General features: G+C 40.4%; 1 protein-coding gene across 1 annotated transcript in view; it reads left to right on the top strand.

Moving 5' to 3' along the window:
• The window catches only part of PTPN13 (protein tyrosine phosphatase, non-receptor type 13), a 99,350-nt gene that overhangs the window by 76,347 nt on the left and 10,669 nt on the right, over window positions 1–12,334 (top strand). The window contains exons 25-36 of the mRNA XM_026068462.1: window positions 481–574; window positions 1,427–1,512; window positions 2,380–2,542; window positions 3,688–3,902; window positions 4,005–4,103; window positions 5,768–6,129; window positions 6,464–6,638; window positions 8,004–8,162; window positions 8,849–9,020; window positions 9,152–9,362; window positions 10,071–10,141; window positions 11,738–11,799. Coding sequence (XP_025924247.1) covers window positions 481–574; window positions 1,427–1,512; window positions 2,380–2,542; window positions 3,688–3,902; window positions 4,005–4,103; window positions 5,768–6,129; window positions 6,464–6,638; window positions 8,004–8,162; window positions 8,849–9,020; window positions 9,152–9,362; window positions 10,071–10,141; window positions 11,738–11,799 — 1,869 coding nt within the window. The remainder of the gene's footprint in view (window positions 1–480; window positions 575–1,426; window positions 1,513–2,379; window positions 2,543–3,687; window positions 3,903–4,004; window positions 4,104–5,767; window positions 6,130–6,463; window positions 6,639–8,003; window positions 8,163–8,848; window positions 9,021–9,151; window positions 9,363–10,070; window positions 10,142–11,737; window positions 11,800–12,334) is intronic.

Genomic DNA, 12,334 nt, shown 5'->3' with positions numbered 1-12,334 from the left:
CAGCTCAGACCTTCAAACTTCTATGATCTGAGAGAAAGCAGCACTCCTTAGTTTCATGTTACATCAGAGAGGGCGAATTGGAGTAGGACGCTGCATGGGTATGCATCTTCTGCTGTGGCTCCTGATGCATGCTCTGCTGCACACATCTCTGAGCTTTGATATGCATGCAAGCATGTGAATTCCAGTACAGTGTAAACATGTTCCTGTCCAAAGGACACTTGTTTGTTTTGGGGGCAGTTGCATCGTGATGTGTTGTGTTTTTACAGCCTTCCCGCCCCAGCTTTGTTTGTAATAAATCCCACAAATGTGAAAACGTGCCATGTGTAACATTTTGTTTTGGACAGTTTGGCTGTTGCTTTTACATGCCAGTAACCAGAGTGCTTCCTGAGTGTAGCTTTTATAGTGTGTGCCACTGTGTTTAAGTGCTAAGCATTCTAGCTACAAAAAGGCTGACAAATCATATTTCTGCTCTCCATTTAGGGTGGTGTAAATACTAGCATAAGACATGGTGGTATTTATGTGAAAGCAATTATTCCCAAGGGAGCAGCTGAAGCGGATGGCAGAATAGAAAAAGGTATTATTTTAGTTCTTTTGGTGGGCATTCTTAACATGAAAAACAGATGAGTGAATTCAGATAACTGTCTGTGGTGAACTAGAGGGATACACTGCGGCCTAGCAGCTAGAAACTCTGTTTGCCCCCTTTAACTTATTCCTGTGTCACTGGGGAGAAGAGCTGTTTCTCTGAGAAACTTCATTTGCCTGTGTTGCTTTAAATACTGTCTTGCTGAAGCGGAATGAAACAATAATGAGCAGTTCAAAGGGCTGTGGAACGCATTAATGGCCAATAAATGCTCAGTGCTGGAGACTTGATATCTAATTCTGCAGCTGAAGAAGAAAAAATATTAAAACAAAATATAGAACAACTGCAGAACCAACGGAAAACTGCTGAGATTTTGGAGGAAAAAATACTAAATACGTTGCAGGAATTTCTTTTTTTCTAGCGGTCTCTGTTAACGGAGAACACTTCTCAGTGCCAGCTGTGAAGAGAGAAGGGCTTTGTATTATTTGTGACCTTCTTGCTTGGTATGCTGGGTAACTTGATACAGAAAATGGAAGCAATTGCTATGGCTTTGCTTGTTTGTAAGGCAGCCCTCGTTCCTTAGTGAAGTGTGAATTCCCAGTATAGGCTAAGATTTGTTTTTAGTAAAAATTCTGTGTTGGTTACTAGAACGTTGTTCTGATAGGGATCACCAGCTTTGACATGGAGTTGTCTCAAAACAGTTTAGTTATAAAATTCTGTTCTTTCCTCAGAGTATGAGGTGGTGGGAGAATTTCCTTCAGTAACCAAAAGTGTCTGTGTGCCATATAAGTTTTATAGAAGATGTTCTGCTTAATTTTTCCTCAGTTATTCGTCATTTATTTCTAGGTGACCGTGTGCTCTCAGTCAATGGGATTAGTTTGGAAGGTGCTACCCATAAGCAAGCTGTGGAGACACTGAGAAACACTGGGCAGGTAAGCAGTCGTTCTTTCTCCTCCTCTCTGTAGTAAACCACCTATTCATGAGTGAATTGAGGTAAAGGAAACTGAAGACTGGAATTGCCCGCAGTATCCTGGTTGGTTTAGGTGTGCTTTCTCAGACTCTTTGGCTTCTTGTGTCTTAGGTCTTGTTGCCCATCTTAGCCCAATTCTGGCTCTGTGTGGAGCAAGAGGGCTACACGCCATGCATTTTCTCCTTGACCCTGGGTTTCACAGGAGGGAAGCCCAGGCATATGGGTTGGAAAGCAGCTGTAGCATGCTCCAGTCAGGTCCTGAATCTGAACCACTGGGAAGACAAGGGTCTCCATATATGCAGCTGTGTTCACATGCTATGTGGTTGGCTTTGCTTGAGGCTCAGCCCTTTTGGGTGGCACTTGACTCTGCCAGTGGTATCTCTTCATTTGATAGTGCTGTTCATGGCTGCTACTTCGTATACAGAAATATGTATACACCTGAAAATAGCCAGTGAATGCACATATCCGGAGCTGCTAAGGACTAATGTCAGTGCACACTTTGTAAAATGATTTAAAATCTGTTCCCTATACCCATGTGAGAATGTCAATGTCTTTGACAGTTCTTAACCCCTCACAGCCTTATCTGAAGAAAACCCTTTCTGACTCTGTGTTGGCAAATATCTCGCAAGTTGGTCTGTGTATTGTGGAACTTGTCACTCACAGCCCTTAAAATAATGAACGAAATAAGGATGTGTGAGCGAGGGAGGTATCCATAAAGTTAGTTACCGTAGAATTTAGGACCCTGACAGGTTAGAAGGAAGTGTGTACTCTAGACTATACCATCTCCATGACCAATGCCARTTAACCGGAGAATGTTTCATTTCTTTAGGTGGTGCATCTGCTGTTGGAAAAAGGGCAGCTTTCAGTGGCCAAAGTTCATGCTCCAGTAACGCCACAGTGCACGCCTCCAAATCAGGTGGGACAGTGCGAGCCTCAGGAGAAACCAGCAACAAAAGCTACAAATGCCAAAGACTACAGCTTTGTCACTGCAGGTCAGATCATGTAGGAGAAATACCTGATCCTTTAAAGCATCTTCTAGATTTTGTAATTCTTCTCTTAGATACCTTCTCTAGAGTAGAAAAAACAACAGGAGACAGAGCTAGTAGAAATTTATACCACACTTCTGCACATAATGCAGTCTCTTTCCTTGTGCTGTTGCATTTGTTTTGAAGGTTTCCTTTGATATTTCAGTAACTCAGTTCAGTGACTGTTAACTGTTTCCTCTTTCACTGTTCTTTGATGCTTCCCAATTTCTCCAGCCTTGCAGGTCAGGGCTGTAGCAAGGCTGCGGTAGGAGGTGCTGCTAGCTCTGGTACTGATAAGGAGAGTTGCCAAATGGAGGCTGAAATACTCACATATAGATGAGAGCTCTTCTAGGTCCCGCTGTTCCTGTCTAGATTGAGAGCGGATAAAAGACCTGGATGAGAGGAGGAACTATGGTTGGGGGGGACTGGAGAAGGGGGATGTGTCTAGCTGACTAGAAGTTGGCATCCTTCAGCTCCTGCTGTTGGAGACCTGTGAAAGGGGAGGGAAGCCTACCCGGACAGGGAAAGCGCTGCAGAAACCTTTTGGTGTTCCTGAATTTGCTAAGGTGGCCAAAACAACAGGTGAGCCCCAGAGGTGGCAGAGTGCTGCCCTCCCTGGTAGCAGCTCCTTTGCTTTACCTGTACGTGCTGCATTTGCTTTTCAGAGGGGCCATGCTGACTTACTGCTACCAGAGAAAAGGAGTGCCGTGCAAGGACAGTGCCTAGCTGTGAGATTTATGCTGTCTGCCAGATCCCTAAGTGAACTTCAGTTGCTGCTGTCACAAATGTATGATCAGTCACTCCACTCTCTGCTATAACAGGCTCCTTACAGACTTCCCAGAGAATAGTATTTTGGAGATACCCTGGCTTTCTGCATAGTGCGGGTGTTGTCAGGGGCAAGCCAGCACACTGAGATGTCACAATCAGCTTTTTGGCTAAGCCTGTTTAACTTGCATGGATCTTTTCGAAAATGTCTGTTTTCAGTAAATTGGAAGTAAAGGAAAACCTCATGAGGGAGAGTGTGTGTACTTTGATGTCCCAAGTCAGAGTCCAAGCTGCTTTGTTACAGACAGTGTGCTGTAGGAAATCATCTCTTACTGTTTCTTTTGCAGAGAACACATTTGAGGTCAGGTTGCTGAAGAACAGCTCAGGCCTCGGGTTCAGTTTCTGCCGTGAAGACAACCTTACCCCAGAGCAATTGGGCTCGACTATTGTGAGGGTGAAAAAGCTCTTCCCTGGGCAGCCCGCCGCAGAAAGCGGGCAAATAGAAATTGGGGATGTCATTCTGAAAGTGAACGGGGCATCGCTAAAGGGTTTATCCCAGCAGGTTTGTGCTCTCTGCTGTCTGTCTTAGTAGTGAAACTCATGCCATACAAATCCTGCAAGTCTTGGGGTCTGTGTCTAATACTGAATCTAACTGTGGCCATAGGAAGTCATCTCCGCTCTGAGAGGAACGTCTCCAGAAGTCTCTCTTCTCCTTTGTCGGCCACCACCTGGGATACTACCAGACATTGATCCTTCTTTGTTGGTAAGGTCTTTGGCATGTATTTTTTTTAAATTATTATTTGAAGGTTCATTTATTTGGTCTGGTGGGTTAGTTAATGAAATGCAACTCGGGGTGGAAAGCTGGGGTGGGAAGGGGTGCTCGCAGGTGGTTCCTGTGGTAAATCCCTCAAGAGTGTCCAGCAGATTTTATAGAAATGTGAAAAGAAGTCAGTCTCAAATAGAAATTAGATTTTTCTGTAACATATGTAAGGAATTTTCCATCTGAACATGAGGAAAAACTTTTTCACTGTGAGGGTGACAGAGCACTGGAACAGGTTGCCCCGAGAGGTGGTGGAGTCTCCTTCTCTGGAGATATTCAAAACGCGCCTGGATGCAATCCTGTGCAATGTGCTCTAGGTGACCCTGCTTGAGCAGGGGGGTTGGACTAGATGATCTCCAGAGGTCCCTTCCAACCTCAGCGATTCTGTGATTCTGTAATTTTGTATAAAACACCAATTTATTTGGTCTTGCTGCATGTAAACCTTGAAAAAAGAATTGCCCTATTTACTTAGTGGAAATGAGAGATGTCCCAAAACACATTTTCAAAATGCTCCAGTAAATAAATTCAAAGATCAGAAGGCAATTTTAGGATATTGTAAAAAATGGCAATTTTATATGTGTGTGTGTGTGTGTGTGTGTGTGTGTGTGTGTGTGTATATATATATATTTCCTCAAAAGAGAATTGGGATAGAATTTAGAGAGGAGTTCAAGACTGTAAAGCAGGGTTTCCATAATAAAGGGAAGAACGTATAAAAGGTATGGAAAATAAAGTCTTCAACTTTTAAGTTATTTTAATTCAAGTTTTAAGCAGTAAAAACAGTTCAAGTATGATCACAGAAACTTGTATTTATAAATACAAACTTAAAATTAGAGCAAGAAAAGAAGGTACGCAACTGAATAAAACACTGATACAAATAATTAATCTTGTAATGAACGTGTTCATAGTGCGGAGTGATTTTCATAAAGTAGCAGATATATATAAATAAGCAAATGACAGTTTTTGTTTATAACAGTATTATGGATTGATGAATGCATGAACACAAGAATTTGACAAATGAAGCATAAATGATGCTTTAGAACTTTGCGTTTGTTAACTGACACGTCATTCTTGGGTTTATGTGATTATTGTCAAAACTGTCCTTGGTTCTAACTGAACTTAACAGTTTGGCTGAACAGTCCCCAGTTTGTGTTAATTATGGTAGTTTTTGTTGTCTGTTAAGCTTTTAGCTTAAGACTTTCCCTGCTTGTCTTCTGCGTGAGATTATTTTGACTTCAGCTACACCACAATCATCATCAGTGTATTCTGGCTGCAAGGGATTTCATGGTAATTGCTTAGGCGACAGCTGGGCAGAGTGTCAAGACATCTGTCAGCAGGCTTCCCAAGAGTAAAGCCAAGGGTATATTTGTTTTCCTTAGATGATTTTACAGTTGCTTAGCAGTATATATTTGAAAGTTCTGCATGCTTGTCTTGGCAAATTTGTCCCGAACTTGGTGAAACTGTGCTATGATGCATTCACCCAATCAAGACAACATCTAAGTGGAAGGAGCCATTGATTAATTGTTTTTAGTAATTTTATGCAGTCTTTGCAATTTTTTCCTACCATCAAAACTGGAGTTTGATGCATTAAATGTCCTTGTTCTCTGTAGACTCCCATCCATTCACCCCAACAAGTATTTCCAGATGTCAGCAAAGAAGTTACCGGTCCATCAAATGGAGAACAAGGTGACAGCTCAGATGAAAATGAAACTACTGATCAGAGCAAGAAAAGGCTAAAATCTCCCTCTAGGAGAGACAGCTACAGTGACAGCAGTGGAAGCGGTGATGAGGAGGTGATAGATTCTCCAGCACAGTTGGGCCCTGGCTGGAGTTCTGCCCTGTACCAAACCTCCGATGAAGCTATGACACAAGCACATAGCCAGTACGAGATGCACGGTGATCAGGAAGAGGCTGTTCATACCATCTTGTATTCTGCTCGGGAGACTCCTAGCAAATCAGAGTTTGAGGACAGGTATGCTGCTCCCAATGATCCTTGTAGTTTTGCAGAAGGTGTTTACAAAAACAGTTTTATTGGGCCTACTCATGGAAATACAAAGGGTTTTTTTATTTTACTTTTTTATTTCTATGTCAAGTCAATATTGGTTCATATATTTGTTTTTTGATGACAGCCACATTGTAAGAGCTGATCCTTCCCGGAGTTCTGATATACTGGTAGAAATACTGGAGTTTGTGCCTAAATACAAGCAAAATGAGTTGTTGAATTTTTGCGGAATTCTGTTTTAGTCATGATGAAGGCTGTCCTGTAATACTAAAAGCATTCCAATGGTTTGCTTGTTTATTTGTAGCAATCTGCCACTGGATTTGCCGCTGATCCCAACCTGTAGAACTGTTCCTGATGTTACCACGTCAGTTTTAATAAATGACTCATATGCTAGTCCCGTTCCTGAGCTGACTCCGCGCCTGGGAGGAATGGCTTCGTTATTCAGTCAATTGGAAAAAAACGCTGAAGAATATGAACCGGTAATTTCCTATTTCTGTCTTTCAGTAACATAAATGTACTTACTGTTGTGGCTGCCTGGAAGTAGTTTTAGACATGGTGTTGGGAGTAACTAAATAGAAGCTATGCATATTGATTTACAGATGGAATAATTGAAAGTTATGTTTGCACTAAACTGGGGGAGGGAGTCTTGACAAACAGCATTCACATACTTTACAGTGTGCCATTTGTAATCATTGGACTATGACTGTTCATGCAAGTGTTTGCAGATGTTTTCTGTCTAGCCTTGAGGGGTTTATATAGCATCACTGCTTCCATTAAATACAAACTTCCAGTCTGTCAACGCTAAATCTGACTTAATTGTACGTGCAGAATTGGAGCGTGTTTGGATTAGATAGTTACATAATCAGTTACTCTGTGAGTGCGGATGCGTCCATGTGTCTGTATCCAGATGTATACACATGTATTTTATGTCTGTCTTTTCCATCTGGAAAACTTGGCATTAAATACTTATCAACACCTTGACAATGTTCTCAGACTAAACTTATGTGCTAGGCTCTTCTTTCTTCCCTGTTAAGATTCTCTGTGGTTGTTTGAAGACCATGAGAAAAATCAGGGTGGAAGGGACTTCAGGAGACCCAGTTCTTTGCTGCATTGTGTGTTGTGTAGCATAAGGGACTTGTGGTTCCATATTCTCACAGACCTGATCAATTCATGGACTGAAAAGATGGAAAACTGAGCATTGATGTGTCTCAACTGTGAGAGTCTTTCAGGTTACAAAGCCATTCTAATCCAGTACTCCAGTTTGAGAAGAAACATGTTGTCCTCTTAGTCTCTAAAGTTTTTCTCAAACCTTCCTGAAGCTGTGCTAGTTTCATTGCAAATGGTGATACATCTGTTTGTTTCAAATCCAAAATGAATGCAAATTAGAATAGGCAAAGCATATGCATGTGTTCAGTTCCAAGATAAACTGTAGTACTGTATCTTCTTGTAGGAAAATACATTCAACTGCTTTCTTCAGCTGAACGGTTTTTGATACAGCCGGTGTAGTCTTGTTACTTTAAAAATGCAGAGCCTTTTACTATGTGACAGCTAATTGAGGATAAAAAAGGTGTCAGCTGTGAAGTGTGCCATTGTAACTTTGTTTAGACCATAGGCCTTTGGCCCATGGTTAGCTCCATGCAAAAGAGTAGTCCATCTGAGCTCCTTAGAGCTGCTTACTTGAAGCTGCTTCCCTGAGCCTGCTGAGACAGGTGTCTTGGTACTATCAAGACTTGCGTTCCCGTTAAACGAATAGGTAAATCAGTTGTCTAACTGTCTTAATTTCATTCAAGTGTTCAGGTTGTTTCTATTTGTCTGCATTGTAAAGTGCTATTTTCTTCCCCTAGGAAGYAGAGCTCCAAGTTACCATGACAAAGTCAGAAAAGGGCAGTCTGGGCTTTACAGTGACCAAAGGAAATGATAACATTGGCTGCTACATTCATGATATTGTTCAGGATCCTGCCAAAAGTGATGGGAGACTACGACCTGGAGACCGGCTTATAAAAGTGAGAGAATTAGCATTTCCAGACACAGGAATTGTGTGAAAAGGACAACTCTGAGCCTCAAAAAATTTCCATGGCTAACATATTATGTTAGGAAGTAAATGGAAAGAAATTTCCCACTGTAAAGTTCAGCAATTATGTAGTTACATTGTGTAGTAGAGACGTTTTTAATTATAGTATTAGTTTCTGATCCAGTGCAAGCTTGCATGGGGGCTTCTAGTCACTATGAGTAGTCCCAATGACGAGCATAACATAGGGCATGTGTGTGAGTCATTGCTAGATCAGGGCTTTGAAACACTGTTGAATACTTTTAAATCTTAAGAAAGGTGGACAACTACATACCAAGTTGGATTAGGTTCTGAGTCAGACTTTCAGATCTGAGCTTTAAAAAGTATGGCATCTCAGTTTTTTGTTAATAGGAACGGTCAGATTATATGCCTTAATGCTTACCATTCTGACATTTGGACTATGAACTTGTGTCCTCACTTGTGACACTTCAGTTATGTGCATGTGTTCTGTCTCTCCGGATAAGTATGTTGGGCTGCAACTGTTGTCATATAAAGAATCTATAGTTTTGTCTTTTAATGTGAAATGTGAAATAGGAGTGGTAGTAATTCAGTTTCCTCAGTAACACTAGCTGTTCTACTTGGAACATAACTAGGAGTTTTCTGGTGTTTTTATCTTTACAGGTTAATGACATGGATGTCACTAATATGAGTCACACAGATGCAGTAAATTTTCTCCGAGCTGCCCCAAAGACTGTCAGATTAGTGCTAGGACGTGTTTTGGAGTTACCCAAGATGCCAGTGTCACCTCATTTACTGCCTGATATTACGCTAACATGCCATAAGGAGGAGCTGGGTAACACAAAGTTATATTACTTTTTGCTCTAACGTGGAATGTTTTTCATGGTCTAGTTGTGAAAGAAAAAAAAGTTAGTTACAAAGAAAGAACATACTTTTCTTTTCTTTTCTTTTCTTTTTCCTGCACAGGTCTGTCTTTATCGGGAGGTCATGACAGCCTTTACCAGGTTGTGTATATTAGTGACATTCTCCCCAAATCAGTTGCTGCGAGAGACGAGAGTCTCCATGCCTTAGATATTATCCATTACATTAATGGAGTAAGCACACAGGGAATGACTCTGAAAGAAGCCAAAAGAATGCTGGAAACATCCCTTCCTAAAGTGGTGCTCAAAGTGACCAGGTATATTTTGGCAGTAAATGCTTGCCTGTGACTTTGTTTTTCTCACATGATTGTATGAATATATGGGTAAAACATGTTCCTGGCATGACAGCTGATTCACCAGAGTGGTAATAGCTGGCATATTATTCAGGATTGACACCACAAGGGGCCGTACATTCTCAGTTTTTGTGCTTAGCACTTTCCATGGTTTGTTGAGCCTTCTGTGTTTCGAATGAAACTGGTCAAAATATCCTTTTCTTTAGAACTATCTCTAYGCTTTTCATTTTTTTTTGCCTACTTCACACTGTGAGCATTGAAACAGTTATCACCAAACTGTTTAATAAAACTGTTTTTGATGAAAGAAAAACATTGCCTGTAGTGTTCTAGATGTGCTCTGTTTTGAGGCATGGAGGGCTTTATTTTCAGATGCAAAGTTCCCAGAGTTCTAGATTTTGAGCTCTAGCCTGAGACTGTGAGGCTGAATCTTTTGTCAGAGTCTAGAATGAAACGGGCTCTAATGAAGTCTTCTAAGCTTTTGGAAATAGGATCCTAACTACTAATGGTTTACCTCTAACACTGCATGTTCTAAACACTCCAGAACACTCTTATTAGAGATCATGATTAGCGGTCTTACTGACTGTCAGACACTGATGTACTTATGTCTGACTACCATGATTTTATTTTTATTTTTTTTAATATAAAAATGTCTGTAAACATTTCTTTTCATAGAGATGGTCACCCAGTGATTCCAAAATCCCAAAGTCCTGACAGTGCAAATCTGTGGTCAGTGAAAGCTAACGGTAAGGATTGCTTGGTTACCTATCGCAAGTGACATGCATGTGTTCATAAGAATGAAGAAACTGGTATGGGCCTTAAGATATCATCCTACTCTGGTTGCTGTGCTCAAACTCTGCTTACTGAGATCAGCTCCAGCACACGTTGGCTGGATCTTTCCTTTAAAAGCTCCACTAAAAAACATTCTACAGTAGTCGTTTTATGATTCCACATTTCTTGTAGTTGAGAATTTTTCTCTAATATCCAGCTTAAGTCTTTCTAGATGTATGTTCAACTGCTTCTCCCCCTGTCCCCCCCCCACCACCCTTCTGTCCTGTTTCCTCTGACCAGATATGAAAATCTCCATCTGTTGCAGATGACATGGCTTTAGGTGTTACCTTAGACTCTTCTTTTCAAGACCAAACAAACACAGTTTTGGGTGGTTTGAGACCCCTTTACCGCCTGCATTTGCTTCTGTGTGGAACCACTCCTTAGGTTGTAACTTACCTTAAACTTTTACTTTCTCCTTTGAAATATGGCACTTTGCATTTGTCTTGATTCATTGTAGTCTTGTTTTTCACATTTTGCTTAATGAATCAAGATAATTTTGAGTATTTATCTTGCCATGTTAAATTACTGCAACTCTTCCAGTTTATTGTTGCTCACATGTTTTACAACTGTACTCCACCATTTATTTCAAATAATTAGTGAAGATACCGATTAGGAACAAGCCTTATGACCAAATCCTGGAAGACCCCACTTTAAAATTCCTTTTCTGTACATGTCTAGTCATGCATAGGTGCACAACTAGGTATACAGTTACCTTTCAGTAATTTCATGTAGATCTTTCTTTGCTTATATCAGTGCATAAGGTATAAGAAAATCCTGAACTTCACTAAAGACTAGGTATATCGTATCTACTGATTCCACTTTGTCTCGGTTTTTTTACCAGTCATGTGATATCTCAGATAGGTGGTGGTCTTTTAAATCATAGTATCACTCTTTTTACCAAGTAGGGAATGACCTTTTGAAGAAGGGCACGGGTGTTGGATGCTTTAAAAAAAAAAAAAAAAAAGCCACAGCTTTTCTCTGTTGGACAGAAAAGAGAATTTAATATCTGTATAACTTTTGTACAAAACCTCTCTTTTGATTGTACACTGTGTATTTAAAAAGTCATTCTGAAAACATTGGGTGCCCGTGGCTGTTGAAGAGGAGAAGGAACAACATTAACTATATTGTTACATTTGGTGATATATGATTGCAAGGTTGTATTCTATACATTTCAAGGGAAAGGGAGTCATGTCCTGTTTTTCTATAAAGCGCAGCCATTTCCATTGTGGTGTTATGTTATCAGCAACATTTGTCTTTTGTTCAGAGTTGGTTATTTATATTAGCATTCATCCTCTGTGATCCCATTGAACTTAACATCCCATTATAAAATGCAGTCATCAGTGTGGCAATGCCCAGCAATCAGGCAGAAATGTAACTCATTTCACAACATAAATATCTTGTTTTTTTGATAAAAATCACTGCTGAGGCTAATTTAATCACTGTGAAAATATCACTGTTAAGTTGTTGTCTTTTTCTTCTCTCCCCTTTCCCCCCGCCCCAATTTTGTTTAGGCTGCACCCATGGTGATCACTGTGGTAAAACAGAAATGTCAGCTGATGCGTATGGGCCCAAGGTATACGTTACTCTATTGTGTGTATTTTCTCTGGTTAATGGAAATGCACTTTCATACAAGTTTAAAAAAGAAAAAGGCAAACAAAGAAACCTCGCACTGCATTGCATCAAACATGCAAATTCACATTGTCAGTTGATGCGAGTAACCAGTGGTCAATATAAATACACAGATCTTTGGAGTTGGCCTTCTCTTCCCTTGGGACTGCATTATAGAAAGACCAGTGTTCTTATGAGAAGGATGCAGGACAGTGATTCAGAAAACTTTATTCCTAATTGCTTCATGTGATTACATATTACACTCACCAGATGGTTTTATTTCTTTTTCTCCCTTGTCTTTTCTGAGAAATGGTGTGATGTGGGACTGAGAGTATTGAAACCTGAATATGTTTTATAGAGGATATAATAAAAATGTGAAATACTATCATGTGTTCTCTTGTAGCAGTTGCTTATTCATCTCCATGGAGTATTTTATAGATCCTCAAATTTTGTTTTCTCAGTTTCATTTAAAACTTGTAATGCACCTAAAAACTACCAAA

This window comes from Apteryx rowi, unplaced genomic scaffold (assembly GCF_003343035.1).
Source record: "Apteryx rowi isolate R43461 unplaced genomic scaffold, aptRow1 scaffold_270, whole genome shotgun sequence".
Lineage (NCBI taxonomy): Eukaryota > Metazoa > Chordata > Aves > Apterygiformes > Apterygidae > Apteryx > Apteryx rowi.
This window is presented reverse-complemented; position numbering and strand designations above follow the sequence as displayed.